The following is a 23,379-nucleotide window of genomic DNA, read 5'->3' as shown; positions in this document are numbered from 1 at the left end:
AATCACATTGCCATGATTTCTTGTAGCAGTTAAGAACATAAAATGGTTCTTCCAAATTTACATAAATCAGAGTTCAAGAATAACTGCCTTGTTTTCAAGACGATTCATATACAGTCCTGTGCAGCTTAACGACTGGGATATGTTCTGAGAAATGTGTTGTTAGGATATTTCACTATTGTTGTTAAGTGATTTCGTTGTCGTGCAAACATCATAGAATGTACTCACACAAACCTAGATGGCATGGCTTACTCTGTTCCTAGGCTATGCGGTCCCAATCTTATGAGACCACTGTTATACATGTGGTCCACAGCCGACTGAAACACTATGTGGTGCGGGACAGTACCGATTCTACCTAACCTTTAGGCCACACCCTTCCCAGTTCCAATACCGGCCCATTCTCTGGTCAAGCCTGAACTACTCTACTCAGAACAGCCTTGACTGCCCTCCTCCTAACTTTCCATCGGTATGGCCATGCTGAAAAGTTCCTGTGTCTCCAGGTCTGACCCATCAAATTAACCTAAATTAATCTTCACATAGCAGGCTTAAAGATCTTGAAACTTACCTCTTGAAGTTTAAGTACCATGATGGAATGCAGATGTTTCACTAAATTATCTAAATACGGAATAAGTAGGGACTTGGGACAGTCCTCAGTGAAGTTAATGAGAGCAGCAGCCGCATGGGCCTGCACTCGTTGATTGCCTTGGTCTTCCATGGTCTGCAGCAGAGCTGCAATCACCTGTGAAAAGAAATCATATAAGCACACACTTTGAAATGCCACCCTTCTCACAGTTTGAGTGTTTGAGAACTTGTTACTTACCTTCTCATGGAATTTCTTTTGGAAACCAGGTGCAAAATCTGTAGCCATCTGTCCCACAGCATTACAGGCTGCATACCTTACTCTTGGATGCTAGAATATGTTCCTTTGCATTAGTAAGGGCAATGGATTCCCATGTGAAACTGCGGTAATAATTATGAATCAAATATTTACTGGTACTTACAGGATCCTGAAGAAAAAGCAAAACAAAATTTACTATCTCATTTAGAATTCCTTCCATTTGCTGGTGGCATCCTTCACCAATAGCGGATAAGGCCATTAATCCTGCATGCCGATATTTCCAGTCAGCTATAGAAAAGGATTACATACGAAAGAACAGCAATTAGACACTACAAACATGTCATTCTAATAGTTAGAAGTATAAAAACATTCTCCTTATTTGGAAAAGAATAACGAAATATTTTTATACATTTATTCATTAGAAAAATGGACAGAAAAAGTCCCTGACTGGATTACTTCATTGTAAGACTGGTTATGTCACCCACACATTTCTATTCTAAAAGTTAAAAGACAATATGGAAGCAAAGAGCTTATTAATATTTATATCAACTACTTAACAGTTTCCCCCTAAAATTTACTATAAGCAATAAATATCTGGATTTTCTGTGTCACACACTGCTGTTTATTGACTATAGATCCACTGATTTCCATGGTCACATTTCTTAAAAAAGAAAAGTCAAGAAAAGATGCTGTTTTTAAAGAATCTCTATTTAATAATATGGCAAACAAATATGGATGAACCTTATTTGCATCTAATAATAATAATGGCTACTTGCTTTTTGGTTGATAGAACATTAGCTAAGCAACTGTTTATTTTACTGGACTTCATATCCTATTCTAATATATAATTTCCCTGACTGTCATTTCTAAATATTTATATTTACTCTATTATTGTTCCCTTTAGGCTGCTTCACATTCCTTGTAGAACAAAGCAACATATATATAAATATATAAAGCTGGGATCTGTGTACAGCAGTGCTTCTCAAAGTGGTATCCAAGAGCCCTGGAATTTCCTGAAATTCTTTCAGGGGGTCTCACAAGGTCAAAACTATTCTAATAATATTTTTCTTTCACTTTCATTTTGAGGGTATAGTGAAGTATTCCAAGGATTACCACATGTGCGCAATTGCAAAAGACTGAATGTAGAAACAGACATAAGAATTCAGCTAAAATATTTACACAAATGTAAAGTAAGACATTCTTACTAATATTTTTTTGTTTTGGAAAAGAGTCATTCTTTATGAAAAATGTTATTTCTGTTAATGTATAATGAGTTTATTATTACTTTTAAACGAAAAATTTAAACATTTGCTGTAATTTCTAATACAGTGAATATTGATATAATCCACATAAACAAAAATGTTCTGGGATCCGTAGTAATCTTTTTTTTTTTTGAGGAAGATTAGCCCTGAGCTAACTGCTGCCAATCCTCCTCTTTTTGCTGAGGAAGACTGGCCCTGAGCTAATATTCGTGTCCATCTTCCTCCACTTTATATGTGGGATACCTGCCACAGCATGACGAGCCAAGCAGGGCCATGTCCGCACCTGGGATCCCAACCACTGAACCTAGGGCCACCAAAGCGGAACATGCGCACTTAACCGCTGCGCCACTGGGCTGGCCCCTGTAGTAATTTTTAAGAGTGTAAAGGAGCCCGAGGAGAGAAAGTCTGAGAACTGCTGGTATAAGGTTTAACCAAGTTGCAGACAAATCCTAAATTATATCAGACTTAATGTTTCACTTTTGGGAGCCCAAAACCCACGTAAAGATTAACTCTACTGTGACTAATTCTATGATTAAAAACTTCTGAAAAATTGCTAATGCTACTACTAAGTATTATAACTTTATTATTTATAATAACAACATTATTATATATGTTTTAAGTGTTTTTCAATTACTCAATATACCATTAAACCAAAATTTCTTAACTGAGGAATAATAATCCCAGGAAACCAATATTTCAATATCTGGTAGTAATCTTTGCATACTGGACTCATTAATTTAAAGAAGAAATGCACTAAGTACTTATTGAAACAGAAAGATGTCCATATGCGGTTCAGAGAAATAAAAAAAAGATATCCCTCATATATTCCCAGCGTGCAGAGTTCCTGGAAGTATGTTCAGCAAAATGTGTTAGTATGGTATGGGGATTCAGAAATGGTTTTCTTCCCCTGAATTTTAAGGTTAAAAAAATTTCTTCTGTTCATTATTTAGAGCAAAAACAAACTATTTTTTAAAATAAAGTCAGGTCTATGTCCAGTTACTAGGACATATGTAACTTTTACCACTGTTAAAGCATTTTTCACATATATTAAGTACATTTTTGGATCCTAACCCCAATCCTGGGTGTAGGGCAAGCATCATTTTCCTATTTTACAGACGAGGAAACAAAGGTGCAAAAGACTTGCTCAAAGTCATACATTTAGCAATAACAAATTTTTATTAAGAGTTTACTGCCATACTTGTAACGCCTTTTGCATCAAGCTAGTAAGCTGTAGAAGGAACTTTTAAAGTCAAATTCGTTAGCTACAAATCACAACCACATCCACAACAAGTCTATTTGAAGAGTAATGTGAATCAATGGAGAAACACTTAACAGCTGGTTGACCTTGTATACCCTTTTGATGTCTCTGGGCTTTACTTTCTTCATCTTAAAAATGGAAAAGCTAGATTCTTTCTAGCAGGCTCTTACAGGTTGAGCAATCTGTGATGCTATCTCCATCCCTTTGGGAAAAAACCTTCAAAAAATTTAGGGGGTAATAAAAGGGGAAAACTATTATACAAGACCCAAACATAAAATCACATCATTAAAAAGTGATAGTGGTTTTGGACCATGCCATTTTGGATAAATAAGAATCTTACATGACAAGGAGGAGCTAAGTAAGTAGCAAAAGGGCTAGAGTTCCAAATAATTCACTTTCATTTGAAGCTGGTTTTCTGTTACTCTGTTTTACAACTTTAAGATCCCGAATCAACGGTTTGACCCTCAAGTCTGTCTCTTGTAATGTACCCTATAGACATAAATATTACAAGTAAGCCAGGATTTCAGTAGAAGAGTGTATGCAGCAGCATTATTTGTAATCAATAAAAATTATTAGTATTTAATGAGGAATTGTGAAATGCTACGTGGCTGGTAAACAAATGAGGAAGGCTATTACATGGCGATATGATGTACTGTGGAACAAAAACTTATGGTCAGTAATGGTGTGTCTATATAGTATATTCACATTCAAAAGACCCTGCAGACAATGCATAAATGAGATCAGAGAAGTCTCAGAGAACAGTTAACAGTGGCCACCTCTGAATTTAACTTAAGGAACTTGTAGTTTATTTCTGTGTTTGATTTTTTAAAAAATCGAGCCCATTAACTTTATAATTAAAAAGACAAAAATAAAGCATGTATATAACAACTTTTGGCATTGATATAAATTACAGGTACAAAGGCTAACAAATAATTTGTTAGGAAAATAATAATAGAAATTTAGAAGTACCTTTTCTTTTGATTACACTAGACATTTTTTGAAGTAAAAGATAGTGGATGAAGGAAGATCATATGAATCAAATATGCTAATATTTCATAAACACCCAAATAAGAATGTCTTAAATTCAAATATAGGTATCTCTGGCTAGGGAGAAAATCTGTAAATTTTCCTTAGAACTTAAAATTTTTTCCTATACACTGAAGCCAGTTCTGGGGAGAACTGAGTAATATTTGTAGTGATAAGGAAAAACATTCTTTAGTGTAAGATTGACTAAATAAAACCTTATTAGTATCTCATAAAAATTAGGTTAAGCATAGAATCTAAAAAGGCAAAGATTAATTTTTAGACACAGTCTAAGCAATTAGAGTTTAAGACTTAGGAAGCCACATTCCACTATTCTAACATTTAAAAGAGACATAGCTTACGATTTTGAAGCATTTGCATAATGTGTTCCTTGATCATCGGCAGAACGAGCTTTCCACCAAGTCCACAAGCCATTCGGTCCAAAGCACTCTCACCAGCAACCGCATTGCTACACACAAACAAAATAATGTATTCAACAGATTCAAAACACCCAAGAACAATATACTGTACAGACATACTTCTAAACATGTTATCAAATAGGACTGAAAAATAATAATTCAAGAGGTCTTTCAAATGTACTAGTGCAGTTAGTTCTGAGTTGAAAACCCTAGAGTCAAGGGGTGCAGGAGGGAATAAAATTTTTATCATGATTCACCATAGTTTAAAAAATTTTATGTCTGAATCTTATTTTTCAAGACTTTTCCCTTTCTTTTCCTCTCCCCACACACGGCCCTCAGCTAAAACTTAGCTTCTGATACTTTCAAGACTCAGCAGTGTGAGCAGGTTTAGGAGACTTGGATGCCTCCTTTCCTGGAGACGCATCCTTCAAACTTCTCCATGCACAGCACTTACAGGACTGAAGAGGGCTGACACTGGATGATCCCACTCACTGGGTTCACCTTGAAAGGGGCACCAACTGCATCGCCAAAAGTTACACATAAGTGAAACTCCGTTCTAGTGTTTTCACTGAAAACTGAAGAAATCTGGACATAAAAGCCCTTGCACTGTCTTAGAACTGCAAGATTAGTAGTGAGTTTGTCATGTGTATAATCTTTAACTGTTCTATGAGACACGACTATGAAGACGAAGCTATCAACGATTTTTAGAACAAGTTAAGCCTTAAACTTATCTTGAAAATATCTTTACGGCCTATTTACTCACAGATGAAATCTTATTCATCCAGTCCAGAAAAAACAGCTTCATAAACTATATAAATTTAACCGCCATTTACAGGGCAAATTAAAGGCGGGGTAGCAGCATATTACAGTAACCGAACCAGGGAAAGGAAACCCAATCTAAGTTGAGACTTCTCTTCAGCTCTATTAGGTGATTTCCAGTAAAGGATTAATTTCATATCCTTCAGTATTAAAGCTAGAAGTGAGTTCTTTCTTTCTTTCTTTTGGCGACAAAGATTGGCGTTGAGCTAACATCTGTTGCCAATCATCTTCTATTTTATGTGGGATACTGCCACAGCGTGGCCTGATGAGCTGTGCTAAGTCCACTCCTGGGATCCGAACCTGCAAACCCTGAGCTGCCAAAGTGGAGCAGGTGAACTTAACCACTTTGCCACTGGGCCAGCCCCAAGAAGCCAGTTATTTTTAATAACAGAATTAAGTCTCAAAAGTGTGCCATATATTCTGTAAGTCAAATGTCTTTATTTTTATTATTTATCTATTTTTTTAAAGATTGGCACCTGAGCTAACAACTGTTGCCCATCTTCTTTTTTTTTCTTCCCAAATCCCCACAATACATAGTTGTATATTTTAGTTGTAGGTCCTTCTAGTTGTGGCACGAGGGACGCCGCCTCAATGTGGCCGGATGAGCGGTCCCATGTCTGCGCCCAGGATCTGAATCAGCAAAACCCTGGGCTGCCATAGCAGAGTGCGCGAACTTAACCACTCGGCCACGGGGCTGGCCCCCAAATGTCTTTATTTTTAATTTAATATCTGTTACAATAGTTTGTACTGACTACCAATCTTTCAGGGGAATAATTTCAAGAAAGGGAGGTATACAACGCACTGAGAATAACAGAAGTGGTATTAAACCCCAGTCTACTAACTGGCTACGTAAGCTTGGACAAATTGCTCAAACTTCCCTCTCCATTCCTGCATCTGTAAGACAATAATACACCTTTAGGACTGTTGAAAGAACCAAAATAACAGCTCTAAAGTGCTAAGCTTCACACACATGTAAGGGGCCATCATCACTACTGGATGGCAACTACAGATTTTGGTTGACTTTTCCATTGGAATCTATCTTCACGGGGGCCTCCTAAGTGGAAAGGAGTAACAATAATGCCAGTGCTACTGTAACCTATTATCCAAATCTCACCACCAATGTTTCCTCTCTAGCCTAATGTTAAATTGCCTTCTATTGGGAAAATAGGGTATTTCGTAGGGAACTGTGCTGAAACAACTATTCTAAGTGAGGTCTATTCACATAAAGGCATTTATCACAATAAAGCTTCTTTATACATACCTTAAAAGATAAATTTTTTCAAACTAAAAAAATTCTGAAGAAAAGTTAGAGTAAGATGGGGTAGAAAAGATAGCTACTTTAATAAAAATAAATAAATGTAATTGACAAAATTTGATATAGAAATGCAAACTTCAGAAAGCCCAAGTGCCCCATATTTGAAACTTAAAAATTCAGTTTCAGATTACAGAATGCAGCAGGGAAGAGACGGGCCTTCTAACCTAAAGCTCTTGCGACCTGACCTCTTCTATTCCGTCAAGGAATCTTCACACAGTATCTGATGTCTGCAATTACCTGTCAAAATCATCATCTTCTAGTTCATCCGCATTTGCCCAATCCTCATCCTCTTCAAGATCAACCATCATTGCTAACATCTGAGGAACTGAAGTAAATAATTATTTCATATGTGAAGACTGTGGCTTTTTTATGTTGTCAATATTGCGACTTACCCACAAGAATTTTAGTAAAAAATGAAAAACGAAGGATTTACTTTGCCTCCAAGACAAAGACAAGAAAATTATTTGCCTGTTCCCCCAACATCTGGTTGATGAAATTTTAACCTTTTGGCCTCATTTTATTTAGATCTTGTTCTTTTTAAGAGCAACATTCAGGATACAAAGTCAAACTTGCTAAATCCTACTACCTTCTCTCGCTCCCTCACCAGATGCAAGCACCATAACCAAGTCAGTATTTCTCATTTCCAAACTGTTTTTGCACTTCAACTACAGACATCTATATCTATATATAAAATATAGTCGTGTTTCAAGGTTTTTTAATATAATAAATGGTATTATATGTATTCTTTGGCAATTTGTTTTTTCTCAACATGTGTGGATTTCAACTTAATCACTTTATAATATTCCATTGCATAAACACATTATCCTGTTGATGAATGTTTGTGTTGTTTCCAATTTTTTTCCTATTACAAAATTTGCTTTGATGAGCTTTATACACATCTCCTTGACAAGCTAAGTTCAGGGCATGAAACTGTTACAAGTATCTTCAATACTACTAAAAAGCCACTAAACTGCTCTCCACAAGTGGTTGCATAAACTTGCATTCCTAAGGGAAATTTAAAAGGAGGCCTGTCTTGTTTCACAGTGAAGTGCCCTGGAGCTGTGAAGAAGAGTTCTTTCCAATCCACACCCTTCATCATCGATACTTGATACTGTCAAACTTTCTGACAACTTGTATTTCACAATTACACTTGTTTTTATTGAGACTGAACAGGGTTTGTTAGCTATTTTAGGTTCCCGGTGTGAATTTCCTGTTCCTAGACTTTGCCCACTTTCTAGATACCAAAACTTTCTTGATTGGGTGCACTGTAACTGTTTTCTCCCAGTCTGTGGCTCATCTTTTAATTTCACTCATGGTGTATTTGGTTGGTCAAAAAATTGTTTAGTACTTGCAAATTTAGTTAGCAATGTTTGCATCTATGGTTTGTGATTCCATCTTGAAAAAACCCTTTTCTAACTGTCAAACTTGTAAAATGTATTTGTATTATTTAGGTGTTTAATTAACCCCAAATTGATTTTTAAAGGATATTTGAGGTTGGGATACATTTTTTCCCACAGAAATAACCAGTTGGCAGCAACCTTTGATGAGTTATCTTTTTAAGCCTGCTTTCTTTCATGTAAGTGCATCTGCTTCCACTTTTGTTCCATCTGATCCACTTGTCTACACCCGCAGCATCAACAAATTCTAAATCTTCAAGCTGACAGGGCAAGATCTCTACTTTGCCAAAACTGTCTTGGCTACTCCAGGCCCTATGTTCTTCCACATGAATTTTACGATCAATCTTATGACCAACGCTATCAGGATTTTGACTGAAATTACATTGAATTTATAGATTAATTTGAGAGAAGTGATATTTAGTTTTTCTATTAGTCATTCAATATATTATCCAAATTTCTCCACAAACATATTCTAAAGAAACAAATTTCTCCATCTACCTCTTCTGATTTATTTCCAGGCATTGCAAGTCATGCCTGCTATTATGAGGTTTCAGGGTGTCCAAGCATAGCCACCATATTGGGTCCAGGCACATAAGTATGTATAGATACATTTCCCCAAATTCATCTGATTTTTGAAAGAACGTTTATTATATCAACAAATCCATGAACTTACATAATTCTCAGCTAATTTTTCCAACAATTTTCCCACATTAACACAAACTATTTAAAGGCCTTTGACTTACTTGTCTGTGCAACAATATTGGTATGTTTTCTTAACATAGCAGCTGCAGTCTCAGAGAGGGTCACAATTACTTCAAGGGCAAGCTGGCGTTGCATATTATTGAGGCTAGTGTCTCCACACAACTACAAAGAAGACAGATTTGTATGTTTACTTCACTCACTGAAAATAATAAACACAACATTCACTGAAGTATTTAACTTACCTTTAGGCTTAGCTGTAAAGTAGCTTCCAAGTGGGGACGCAAATACTTGGGCACAGTATCTGCAATCTCCACCAGGGATTTCAGGACTGAATCGTCATTCTGATAGCATGAGTCATTCACAGCCTAGAAAAGATGAAACAGAAAAAAACTCTGTGTTCAAGAGTCACTTTATGACACCTCATTAGCCAAAACATTAAGAGGCAGACAACAGAGAAATACTTATTAGACTGTTTTTCGCTAAATAATAACTTAGCAATCTGCATTATGCAAATGTTCTACCTACAGCCACATGTACACCTTCCTTTTGAATTAGAAACATATAAAATAAAGATCTAAACCTAAGTCAAAATTATAACAAGTGAAACTATAATAAGCAACACAACAAAATGTACAGCTGTCAAAGAATTCTTTTCATAACCAGGAATTCCCTTCTCCTGTCCTTCCAATATCCATATCATAATCTTTTTCATAATACAGTAAATACTAGATCCTATGATACATTTAAAATGTCCAGTATCACCCAATTTATTTCTTTGACATTCAGTTTGGTCACTGTGGCATTTAAGTGTGCATTCTGTATCTACCATTGCCTACATCAGAGTGACAGCTCTTAACGGTTATGGCTAACATTTTAAATTCAGAGGAAGAAAAATTTAAAATTGACTTAAACAGCTGAGGAACTCAAGATTTTTAGGTAATAAACTACTAATACGATAGGACGGAACAGATAATCTTTTGTCATTGACCTAAATTATCTTCTCAGTTTGATAGCATGGTAAGAAGAGTTTCTATGAAATCCTGCTAATAACCCTGCATCACGTAGGAACCTTCAGTTTTAGCTCTAATCCTCTCTAACCCAGTGCTTCTCAACAAGGGCACTATTTCTCCCAGGAGGTGTCTCTTGATTGTCACAAGATTGAGGATAGCAAAGGCCAGGGTTACTAGATATCCTGCATCTGACACAAACGCTTATGAGGAATTCACATGACCTTTTTATCATGCACTTCACATGATCATAAGTGTCAGACACTTATAAAAATGAAAAACTTGTTTATAATGATCTGAACCTAGAACCTAACTCACAAGTTATTTTTTGCCTGATTTTAATGCACCATGAACCCCCCTGCCAAAACATAAATACTCCATAAACCAAGGATGCATACATACTTTGTTTAGCCTGAAACTTCACCTTTTCTGGAAACCAAATCATCAATAGTAACAGCAATCCTGGCGTTTGACTTGTCAGTGATACCTCTGTATTGGTCTATATTTTTCGCTATTGCATTTGGATAGATCACTCAGAAATCACCTAGTCTCCTATGATTTTTGTTGTAGTCACACTCTAGCATTTACATATGGAAAAGGATGCCATATATACTATGCATTACTTTCTTTTTCTATGTTACTTTCTATTTCTTCTTTGTATTCACTTAGAGTCACATACTAATATTTTTAAAACTTTTGCATGTTATATTATCCATACATTTCATTTTAGGATAGAATACAAGAAATTGCAAAATATTTGTTATAAAAAGTGGTTTGGGGTCTGACAAGGTTAAGAATCACTACTCTAACTTACCTTACCTTATTTTATGTTCTGATTGAGGCAGAAGGTATCCTTAAAATAATAACAACCTTGGGATCTAATAATGTGAATTAATTATAAACTATTTACTTTATAACATAAGCTGTTACAAGCCCTGTGGTTAAGGGTAAGGACTGTAGTCCAATCTGGGTTTGAACTGTGCACTATTCTACCACTTACCAACACTGTGACCTGGGGCAAATTTCTTCTCCTCTCCTCTTTAGACTCTCCTTATGTAAAATGGGCATTAAATTTCACAGGTTATTTGGTCGAGTAAATGAAAGAAACCTATGTGATTATATATTCAATAGTAAGCATAAATTGCTTATATCATTTGCATTATAGATAAATTTTGAAACTCTAACCTAAATATTTTAAGAGTTCCCAAAGGCAATAGATGTATGCTCAACGGGGACAGGTTTGCATATTTTGTTTGCTCCTATACTCCCCGTGCCCAGTGCCAGCACATAGCAGGCAATAAATATTTATTGAATAAATGAATGCACTAGAGAGCTCTGATGAGAATTTAAAGAAAACCAATAAAGATATAATTATCACCAATTTTATACTATTTTCTTACCTGTAAGAATCCGGGTAACAAGTCTGCAAAATGTTTGAACAGAGCAACATTATGCTCATTTGCAAGTATAAATGCAGCTGTAGCTCTAGCAGACAATGTTCTAATCTAAAAAGAAGAGAGTGAAAAATGTCAAACATGAGGCATTTTTACTGGATCCAAGTTTTCTTACTCCAGATGAAATTTTCCTTATCAGTAAAAGCAGTATTTGTATTTTAAAGTATAAAAGTAAAGACAATCTTCAAATACACAAACTTCTTTCACAAGTTAGATGTTATATTAAATTAGGTGTTAATATTAATGGACTTGAAATTACTTACCGATGGATGTTCCTGATCTTGCATACACTGAACTAGCATCCGTTTGATGACATCTAAATAGTGCTGCTGCTGGTTCCCAAAAATTCCAGGAAAGTTCCTAAAAAACAGATCCAAAGCACTCTTTAAAAACTACATTATATCTTAGTAAAGTGTCAGCTAGACCATGTAGTATTATAATCTAATCTTAAACGCCAGCTTGACTTCACAAGTGTGCATCAATCCTTAAGGTGGAACATCATCCACCCATCCTCCAAGCAATCCTCTTCCAGGGTTAGGTGAACGGAACAGTGTAGTGGCGAGGACTGGGCTGGGAGCAGAGGCAACACAGATGCACATTACTCAGCAACCCATCCCAGCCCTTTGTTTTATACTGCATCTCAGTGGGAAGCCGACATGGAGTGTAGGACGGGGTTTCAGATGGTAACTACAGTAACCACGCTTTCTGACAATCTGTTCCTAGCCTTGGTGATCCAGGTAGGCCAAGCTATGCTCCACTTTAAATCTGGCAAACAATTAAACTTAATACTTCTACTTAAATCTCTACTCTGGATTGTTGATATAAGATCCATTTCACAACTGAAGTAGAAAATAGTGTGACATCTACCTTTATCCTCTTCTGATGCTCAGGTGTATCTTATTTTAAAAGTGTATATGATCTTAAAAAGTTGTAAATCTAATCATATTACATTTTAAATGTGGTAGAAGCATATGATAACACAGTATGCCAAAAATTTTCTTAATGCAGATAATCATTTAATTACAAACTTGGACCATTTACTTATAAATATATGAGTTTACTAAAATATAGTGTTTTCATAAAGCTTGCTCATAAAAGACCAGAAAACAACAGGGATTCACCAGCATTTTCTTTCTCTTCAAGATGCCATTATTAAAGTGGCTTTCTAAAAGCTACATTAAGTACTGTGTCAATCTCCAAATAAAGAAGAAACTGTTCCAGAAATTTCTTCAGAATCATAAGAGACAAATGAAAGAAATAAAGTTGCAGAGAACCTCTGAATACAAAAAAGACTCATAATATGAAATAAAAAGCTGTGTTTTTTCAATTTCACTTCCAATGCAAATACAAAGCTTATCTAAAGGCATTAAGTCTAAAAAGTTAAGTTGGACTAAAACAATTAATTAAAATGTGCTTTGTGCATTCATGACATTAAAATTTTTTTTAAAAATGAGATCGATGTATATACCAGAAAATGTGAAGGGCAGCTTCTCGCAGTCCCATGTTTTGAGAGCTGACTGAATCAAAAAGGAACTTCAAACCTTCAGGCCACTGGTTGTTGCCATCTTCATCTGTAAGTAAAGAAACCCAGGCATAAAATGAGCAAGTTAAAACTTCACAACATTTAAGGGTGAATCCTTTCATTTCATAAGCCTCATTCAATATGCAGTAGTAGAACGTGTCATGTGCTCTACATTTTAAAAAACAATTCCAATAAAAGTAGGTCCTTTAACTATAGAAATGGCATTATAATCTTGTAAAAAGCAACCGTGTGTATTTGGGTTACATAAGCATAGATCTTAGCATGGTTATTTCTAAGGAGTGGGATTTGGAGAAAAGGCAAAACTTTTGACTATCTGACTGGTTCAATCTTTTATATATACCATCGTTATTAAAGAGTTTAAAAGCTAATATTTGGTAACAAGGTCTTGAAACCAAAATAATTATTACTTTCAAACTGGAGAAGATACGGGAGTGGGAATCCCAGGACCCAGAGCAGTGCTCATGCTATCAATGTTTACTTTTAAACAAGATTTAAAAATACTGAATTTTTGTGATACTTTGTAATAAAAATGAGTAACCACAAAAACATATTGTACCAGTTAAGAAACTCACTAGTTATATTGTCACAAAGAACTTAGCTGCAGAAATTACAGCTGAGTTATGTACTTTTTCTTTTTAAAAATTTCCCCCATATTTGCTAAACTTTTCTGAAATGACAAGTGTACTACTTAGCTGACATTAAAATACGCTTAATCCATCCCTTCAACATAAAGATGACGTTTTGAGGGGGAATAAATTAGCTGCTTAAAAAAAAAAACCTATGGAGAGAGCACTTTGAAACAGTTTAGGAAAGTTCCCATAATTAAGTGATTTTGATGTAGAAATGATGTCACCTATAAAAATTCCTACCTGCACACTTACACTTGAAAATAGACTTCTCTAAGCTTTTAAAAGAATTCAACATTGAATTTCTATGGTTTTGAACTTACTTAAAATAAAAAATTTAACACATTTCCTATTAGTTTTTAAGAGCTGGTTGATACCAGTAAGCTGAATGGAACAAGAACTTCTACATTACTGGTAGCTGAGATTAAAAAATTAGTGTCATGATTTACTAAGTACAACCAACAATTCTCCCACTTAGCCCTTATTTTAGTGACGTATCCTTTTCAACCTCCAAAAATGCCACCTAAGTGAACTGAGTTTAAAATCACACCTATGAATCTGTCCAAAACAATAATGAAATATATTTCACTACATTATTAATATTTTCAGCGTGGCCAAAAAGTTTTGACTGCTGGTAAAATGTATTTTTGAATGTTTTCTTTTTATCTCATCCTTCAAAAATATTTTTGGGTATTTTATAATATACATAGTATAGCAGTATAATAGCACATATGCACAATTTATAAATACACAAATATAACAGCAAAAGCACCTGAAGTCCACTGATTTCTACTTCTATTGGCAAGCTTAATCTACAAAGTAGATTGTAAGTTAGAACGTGCTTTCAAAACTTTACAGATTAAGAGGGAAATAAAACCAACAATTTTCAAGTAAACTATAAAATTATTTCTCCACATGGATGTTTCCAAGGCCAATGGGTAAGTATTATGTCTACATTTCACAAACATCTCTAATTTTTGGCTCTAAATGCAGAATCTATAATCACTCTCATTTTGAACAGAATAAATGGTGCTCAGGTACTTGTGAATATTTCTCTAAAAAGATTCCACTTAAAAAAAAAAAAGGAAGGATATACTCATTTTCTTCTATAACATAATAATAAATATATCTGCATACATACCTATTAAATTCCGGGCCAGCTCTGCAGCAATATCACAAATTTTTTTCCTCATGCTAGACTGTGTTTCCATTTGAATAATCATCAGTAGTTCACTCTTGATGGCAGTCTGAACGTCAGAAGGAAGAGTTGGATAGACTTCATCAAAGGCAGAGGACAAAAGACGTCTTAGGAGAACAGCAGCCATTTGTCTAGCCTATAAATAGACAACATTGTTAATAACTTGGTGTCTTATGAGAGAAAAAATTTCCAACAAACTAGATTCACTCTGCCATTGATGTATTTTACTATTTTATTTTTACAATTAATTTCAAAGGCACTTTGTCAGATTTTTTAAAAAATAGGTAAAATACATAAAATTCCTTCTAATCACATCAGTCTACTATATAGAAAATGGCACCCAAAAGCTGTTTTTGTGTATAACTGAAGAAAAGCCCTGAACACATTAGATCTCAAATAGGAACATAGCTTAGCAATGATAAACCTGCCTTTAATTCTGATTTTTAATACATTCTTTGGAGAAAAACAAATCTTAATATAAATTGCAAACCCTATAATGTTCTTTTCCTACCTCTGCCTCGGGCTCTCATAATGAAGCACCTTTCCTCCCTTAATCTTTGCTCCCAGCCTGGCCTATCTTGCCCATTGCTGCCCTTTCATTAGCCTCTTGGACAAAATGCTATCAAATCCGTTTATCTTTACGCTTCACTCATGCAAACACACAAGTTCTCAATACTTAAAAAGTGTTAACAGTCTCAATGTGCATATTCTTATCTCATTTTAAAATCTGTAGAATATATTTAAGTTTGGCATTTTCTGCATAATATTCCTTCAGGTTACCAAAAGAAAAGTCAAGACAACTGCCATTCTAAAATTTTATCATATTAAATCAATAAGCCATCACAAATATTAAACCAAATTTTTCATACTTTTTTTGCTGGGCTACAGCTAGTCATCACCATAACTACTCTGGGACCATGACCAACACAAAAAGATTTAAGTTATGTTATACAAACAAAATTTGCCTATTTTTTTCTCCATATACTTTTCAGTGAGAAATCTTTTTATCTGAATTACTTTTGGCAGATAGCAAACTTTCCAAAAAAGTGTGTGCTCTAGAAAGGATTCAAAGTGGTTAAAATCCCCTGAAAAGTGGTTAAAATTTGTGCAGTTCTTCTCACACATATGCTGGAAACCATGAAGCCACAATTAAGATGCTGAGGCCAGTTCACAATCATCCTCTAATTTCTAAATCAAATCAAATTATTTAAATATGGCTCAATATGTGTTTTTAAAAATAAAATTCACTAATTTTCATATTATTCTTGGCTTTAAAATTTGTTTTGTAGCTGACTTACATCAATCTTCAAGAATTAAAATAGCCAACTGTTTTTAGAGACTTAAGTTACCTTATATATATCTGTTCTTCATGTTTGACATTCATTTTGAATGAAACAGAGAATATGTTACAAAGGTGAAGAAGCGCCTTTTGGGTCATCTATTTTAAAAAACTGGGGCACTTTAAAAATGTTTTCAAAGTGTTACCAGAGAACATGAAATTGCCAATTCAAACTGATTTGACTAGAAATCAGATTTCACTTCCATCATGTGTTAACATAAGCATTTTACACATAGTGTGACTGTTAGCAAAGAAGTTTCCCTTTACAAATCATAAATGCAATGCTTCCTAGGTGGGTAAGTTTTCTAGACTTGGGTATTTTGACTCCTTTTCCAAAATAAATACAGACTATTCAATTAAGATTCAGTATACTCAAGGATATTACTTTGGGGAAGGGAAAAAAGTTAGCTGCTAAATGCACAGAAAACCAGTAAGAAATTATAAATTTGAATTTGATAAGGTAACTAAGTAATTTGCCAAAAACTATGATTTTTAAAGCACTCCACAAAGTGTCTCTTTGTTCCTAAACATCTTTAGCACATATTCTTCACCACTGAGAGATGGCTATAAGCATAACATTTTTAAAGATAGACCAAAGTATTTATTCAGAAATATCTGGCAACACATTAAAACACTACACGAATTAAATTTCCTCCTTTAGAATGGTTTCAAGGAAGAAAATTTTTTATAGTTACAGAACTCACTTAAATTTACTAATTTTTATGTAGTTATTTAAGAACCACTAACTTTCAAATAGTCTAGACACATCATCTTACATGGAAAAAAAGAAATTCTCACTTTTAATACAGAGTACTTAAATTATAACTTCAAAGTAGCTTTTAGAAAATAAGTTCAAAGTTCTGATAACGTCTAGGCAGTAAACAACAGTTCTCATTATCTACTCTGCCCACATCTAATAGCCAAGCTGTTCTGTAGCAATGTCATATTCTCAAATATTCAAGTAGTACCTCCTCAGCAGCTGTTGTATTTCTGATGGCTTGTAAGAGGAATGTGATCTTTGATTGGCCTGGGATATTCTCATAGGTTTCCTACATGAAAAGAAAAACATTAGAGATTAGAAGATAATGTCAGAAAACTTCTTGAGTACACCAGTGAGAAGAAATGAAACAAAGAGTGGGAAAGATCTAGACATGAGGGTCATATAATCTGGGTTTGGTGTTAAAATTTTCTCCTGTGACATAAAACATACTTCAGATAGGTTAGGAAAGAAGACGTCCACGGAGTTACTTATCAAGTTCCTTTCCACCTTTATCTCTTAAATGGATTCTTCTGATGTATGTGCACATTTTCCCAACTTTTGCTCCCTTGATTAACAAAACTCAAGGCCTCAGAGAGCCAAAAAATTGTTGAATGGGATCTGAGCTACCATGCTACAAAGTAAGTGCTCACTCAACATCCCCGTACATCATGGAAAGCTGCTCATCTCGTCAACATCTTTTAGGCCAGATTATGAGGAAGTGGTTCAAAGTACCACTACTCACAACCACCAGACACCTCACATGAAGCCAGTCAGAGAAGGGAAAAGCAAAGTATTCAAATTCTTCATGCCACCCTTTCTTTCAAGCAAGGATTATACTAAAACCATATTATAAACATAAATAAATGAATACAGTCAGGAGAAATTTGGCCAGGAGACTTTAGCATCATTTTAATAGATCTAGAAATCTAGGTTTTGTGACTCAGGACACTTCTTTCCTTCTCCATTAATAACATAAAATGAGAGCAAATTGGTTAACAATAAAAAGCAAGCTGACACCAATTAAAAGACTGAGTGTCAGTGGATCAAAAAAAAATGGATAAACATATGATGTCTACAAAAGTTAAGGTGAAGAGAAGTATAGATTCATGTAAAAAAATTCTAAAAGCAGTCTTTCACTGTGGAAAAGAAAGCATTATTTTAAGTACACTTGGACTTGTTTTCCCCCAAGAAGCCTCTTAGTAAATAAATGTAGTCCACTCTCATCTATCCACTTTAAGGGTATAATGTAGCTAACATGTTAATTTTCTAGCAGTCTAAGTTCAGAGCTTGCCTGCTTTCTAAGAGCTACCACCCCATATAAATCTACCTGGTTTCTTTGGAGAGATGTGACAAGGACCAGGGAGGGAAAACAGGGCTTCTCTGAATCCACATCTACCTTACACCTTTTACTTAGTGCTCCCCGGTAGCCCTGAGATATTGACAGATAAGGAAATAAAGGCTCAGAAGTTAATGACTTGCCCAAGGTCACAGACAATAAACAGAAGAAAGAACTCTGGTCTTGAGGTCAACTGTACTCACATCTCCCTGGCTGATCGCTCTCTCTAAATTTCACCCCTGAGGGCTCATTCCACCAAACCACCAGTTCTATCACGCAGTGCTACACAGTTTTCAAACTTCCCAAACAATCTCAGTTTGGGGAAGAGTAAATTTTGGGAAAAAGAGAATTCAAAATGTTCTGATAACCTCAACTTCCTCTAAATACATAAGCACACAGGAACAAAACAATGCTGAACACTGTCACACGTACTCACGGCTGAAGAGAGAAGATCTGAATTTATTTACCCAGAAATGAGATAATTTATCTAAAGATATTCACAAGATGACTGTAAAAATGGTATGTACACCTTTAGGTTCTTCACTTATCTTTATCAAAGCAACTCAAAAACCAGTATAGCCTTTTCATTTAAACAGTCTCTCGCAGCACAACAAAAATGTCTTTTTATTTTTTGCACCTATCTTAGCCCCTGAGGCACTGTAGACGCTACAGATGTTTCACACTTAAATTTCCAGTGGTCTAAATAAAGTTTTGGAAAAATTTTTTCCACTAGGGTTTTGCTCTGAGAAAACCTGATATAAATTGTGAGGATCTCTAGCCTCGCCCAGGTGGGTCTATTAGTATGACAGTTATACTATGTTAATTCTAGTAAGGACTTAAAAACATTAAGTCAAATATTAAACTCTATTTCATAATGAATTAGAAGTCACTGGAGGGCGAGTTTAGTACGCATGATATCTGACTCCTGAGGGAGGGTTCTCCCCATTTGATTCGTTCTTTTGCGGCAATCCAGATATAGTATTACAACGATACCAAAACACTGGTCAAGGAGAATAGTTTGGCAAAAAGAACAGCCTTAAAATCAAAAGTGTAACTTTTTCTAGCCTAAACAGACCGAGTTCCACAAAAACGGGGTTGGTATCTTTTCCTGTCTGTATTCCGAGCACCTTGCACATAAGAGTACAGCAAATACAGAGAATATTTCTAAGAATATTACTAGCACTCGTCCAAGCAGGTTCAATGAATGTCACCAGTGTTGTGGCAAATAAAATTCCACTTCCATTTGATTCTACCATAAACAATCACACAACGTAAAGCAGATTTCACCTCCCCTCTTCCCACCCACAAAGGAGAAACGCTAATATGTACTCATCTCACTTACTCCATCAATATTTATGGCAAGCCTACTTTGTGTAGGGAAACGTAAAAGAGGGGACAAACAGCTTTTACCTAGCAAACACCATGGTTCCTCAAAAATCAGGTATATTTTTCAAAACATTATCCTCTTTCAATTCAAATCTCATTAATGAAGTTCTATATTATAATCAATGAGGAACAGTCAATGGAAAAAATTAATAAGAATACAAAATCCATGCACATGATTAACAAAACACTTAAGCTTATGCCACATAAAAATGTTTAGTCATGAACGCTATGGACATTCAATTTTGGATTACTTGTTAATTATTCATTCAATTGTGTCTTCATGTTAATTACTGTATTTTGAGACTTTAAGGGCATTTAAATCATTTCTTCAAATATCAGGAACATTTTCTGTAAAGTTAAAGAGAAAGCCCTTGAAAAAATATTAATAGAAATAAAATATAAAGACTACCAAATGGTTTATACAATGGAAAGTTTTAAAACTTTTTAAAGTTTTGAAGCTCTTCAATGCTTTCAACAATATATTACAATAAAAGAAAGTCACTTACTGTACTTGATTCCATATCTGAAGACAAAACAAGTCACCTTAGTCAACAGTTTGGCATTTATGTGTCAACTAAGTATTTTTATTTTGACTGAGTAAATTACAAAGATATTTACAGAGCCCTTGCCAATTCTATAGTTCAAAAAAAGGTCTCTATTTGCTACATCAGACTGCAATACTCAATTTTATTTAGTTTGATTATTTATAAAAGGCTTGTGTCAAAAGGAAAAAAAAAGATTAAGGTATCATCACACAACTATTTCTTTTTGCAAATATTTTGCTTTTTTAGGAAGCTCTATTTACAGACCAGCTTAGTGCCATATTATATGGTGCCAGGGGGCTTTCCCTCAAACATTTACCTTTTTTGTGTCAAATTAAGAAAATTCTATAACTTACTTTACATATTAGTATATTCCAAGAATATACAAAGAAAGTAAAAATGTAATATCTGAATGTTTTCACTAGGAATAAAGAGACTAAGAGAATAACAGTACATATTTGCAATTGTTCTTTATGTGAAAATGTGCTGAATGCAGCTAACTATCCCCAAAGTGATGGAAGTGATAAAAGATTTACAACAGGCACCAATTGGAATTCAAGCTGAACCAGACACTGGTATTTAGTTCAATAGACAAGAGATTCCCCACTAGGCTTGACAATAGACTTAAGCAACTGGAGGGAAGAGGGAGAATTAAACTAGCTTACTAATTACAATGCTGTTCTGCTTTGTAACACATGGAAATTTCTATTATGGGTTGGGATTAAGAATTTATTTTGGTGAAAAATCACCACTAGAGTTAGCAGAAAGCATTAACATGTTTTACTAGGCATTCACATCCCACTGATAGGAGTGCAAATTGATAGAACTAATAAATGCACGTTACTTCCAAGGACAAACGCTACTTTTAAGTATTCTACAACTAAACCTGGCAAAGTCTGAAAAGATAGGTATACATGTACTCACATAGAGCACAATTTGCAAGAGCAGGGCACTGGAAACATCAGTGTCCATTCATAGAAGGTTGGTTGAATCAATAATACTTCCTTATGATGGAATACTACATAGCTGCTTTAACAAACTCTTATGTGGCAATATGAACTATACTGAGTGAAAAATCCAAGTTGCGTAATAGTACGTGTATTACAAATCCACTGACGTAAAAATGAATGTATACATACACACCTGTAAAGGTCTTAGGGAAGATTCACAAGACACTTAAAAGTGGTTACCTTTGGGGAACGGGATAAAAAACTACTTGCACTGTTTGAATTTTTACATGAACATGTATAATAAATGAATCAAAAGTCATTAGGATGAAGTTAATAGTCGTTTCAAGTGCTTTTTCACACAGAACTTTACTTCCAGTGTATTTACTTCGTGTATTACAAAACCACTAAGTGTAACCAGCACATCCTAAACCTATTCCAAGTCTTAACAACACTGATTTTAAAGACAACTACAAAACTTGTGAGTCCAGAAGACGACTTGTCCCTCAATTTCATTAGTCATATATAAAACAAATTTTTTCTCTGTAAAAATAACCGGCTGAACATCCTATAAAAATCTTCAATCGCATGGTGGCAAAGACCTCCACAGACAACCTAGTTTGAAGATAGCTCTGATGATGCACTTAAGAGACTCGGGAAAGTTTCTGCCCTTTCCTTGAAGTATCTCACACAAATGGTGGTCTCAACACCGACAGTATTAACATCAGTCTTCTACTGAACCAAGGATGTCCTACTGCTACTTGGTAAATGAACTTGCAGATACACTGGAAATATTGTCTCTTGAAAGTATATATACATTTTAGAGGCCAGGAGCCAGAGGCGGTTAAAAAAAAAAAAAGAGACGGAGATTTGGGTTAGATTTAATGAAATTAAAGACAAACATATGGCATTAGCCCAGTTAAACAACGGAAGTCCCAAGACATCCCACTTATGTCAGGAGACCACAAATCTCTAGAGATCAAAGAAAATTTGTCTGAACAGCAAAGTAAGGTGGAAGTTGCTTAGAAAGAAATCCTAAAGGCAACTTCACAAGATTGGGGGGAGGAGGGAAATCCTACTTCTGACGTTAGGAACTAGACAGGAGACAGAGAGCAAAATGGAAATAAGCAGAAAGGAGGAGACAGGGCAAGATCTCAAAAGGAGGGGACGGGGAAGGGAGGGACAGACGGAAGCGAAGACTGAGGGGCAGGAGAGAAGCAGGGTGATGGTCAGGTGGCGGCCAGGGTTGGGGGACAAGCGGGCTGGGTGGAGACCGCGGCTGGAAGGGCGGGGGAGGCTCCCACTGGGAGAAAGCGGGAAAGGAGCGAGGGGAGCCGGGGCCCGCCCCACACCCCACATCCCACATCCCCCCCGCCGCCCGGCTTCCCCCTCTGGGCGGGGGCAGCGTGTCAGGAGCGGCCGCACGTGTGTGCGAGGGGCGGCGGGGAGGGAACCGGTGCCGCGGCCGCAAGGGCCGGAAGGGCCCGGGGGCACGGCCGGGAGCCGCGGGCCGCCTCACACGTGGGCTGCGCGGCCGCCGCCCGCCCGGCCTGGCCTGCGCGGCCGAGGCGGAGCGGCCGAGGCCCGGCGGGGCGGCGTCGGGGGAAGGCTCGGCGAGCCGGCCGGGGCGCGGGGTCGGGGATGGAGAGCTCGGTTACCTCTGCCTGTTTCCGGACCACATTGTCGGGGCTGAGCAGGTTTCCCAGGAGCAGGTAGAACTGTTGCTGCTCCGCCGCGGCCGCCGCCATTGCGCTAGGCGTGAGAGAGAAGGAGGGAGGGGAGACAGGAGCCGTGAGGCGCGCTGGCGGGCCGGCGGGAGGGGCGGGGGCGGGCCCAGCGCGGGGACCGGCACCAGCGGCGGCGCGGGGCTGGGGGGGCCGGGCGGGAAAGGGCGGGGCAAAGGGGAAAGGGGAGGACGGGGCGGGGCCTCGCGACCCCTCACCCCGCCGCGGCCTCCGGTGCCGGCGCCTCATTGGCCCTGGGCGTGGAGGGCGGGGCCGAGGCCCCCTCCTCGGGGGCCGCGCCGATTGGCCACGCACCCTGCAGTGCCGTCACCGGCGGCGTGCGGCGCGGGACTCGGCCGCCCAGCTGAGGCCCGGGCTGCGTCGCGCGGGTGGAGGGCGGAGCCAGCCGGTTGTGGTGAGGGGCGTGCGGCCGGGCTGGGGAGGAGGAACCAGTTCCAGAGCGCGGGAGATTTCGCCGCCGTGGTCT

The 23,379-nt window shown here is 36.9% G+C and overlaps 1 protein-coding gene across 1 annotated transcript in view; it reads right to left on the bottom strand.

Moving 5' to 3' along the window:
• Positions 1-23,111, bottom strand: part of IPO5 (importin 5) — a 39,718-nt gene extending 16,607 nt beyond the window's left edge. Inside the window, exons 1-13 of the mRNA XM_044779795.2 lie at positions 22,827-23,111; positions 17,166-17,246; positions 14,802-14,994; positions 12,960-13,062; positions 11,755-11,851; positions 11,438-11,542; positions 9,273-9,395; positions 9,072-9,192; positions 7,169-7,256; positions 4,741-4,847; positions 999-1,123; positions 818-907; positions 563-736 (exon numbers count right to left, since the gene is read on the bottom strand). Coding sequence (XP_044635730.1) covers positions 563-736; positions 818-907; positions 999-1,123; positions 4,741-4,847; positions 7,169-7,256; positions 9,072-9,192; positions 9,273-9,395; positions 11,438-11,542; positions 11,755-11,851; positions 12,960-13,062; positions 14,802-14,994; positions 17,166-17,246; positions 22,827-22,916 — 1,497 coding nt within the window. The 5' untranslated portion in view covers positions 22,917-23,111. The remainder of the gene's footprint in view (positions 1-562; positions 737-817; positions 908-998; positions 1,124-4,740; positions 4,848-7,168; positions 7,257-9,071; positions 9,193-9,272; positions 9,396-11,437; positions 11,543-11,754; positions 11,852-12,959; positions 13,063-14,801; positions 14,995-17,165; positions 17,247-22,826) is intronic.
• Positions 23,112-23,379: the final 268 nt, after the last annotated feature.

Source organism: Equus asinus, chromosome 11, assembly GCF_041296235.1.
Source record: "Equus asinus isolate D_3611 breed Donkey chromosome 11, EquAss-T2T_v2, whole genome shotgun sequence".
NCBI lineage: Eukaryota > Metazoa > Chordata > Mammalia > Perissodactyla > Equidae > Equus > Equus asinus.
This window is presented reverse-complemented; position numbering and strand designations above follow the sequence as displayed.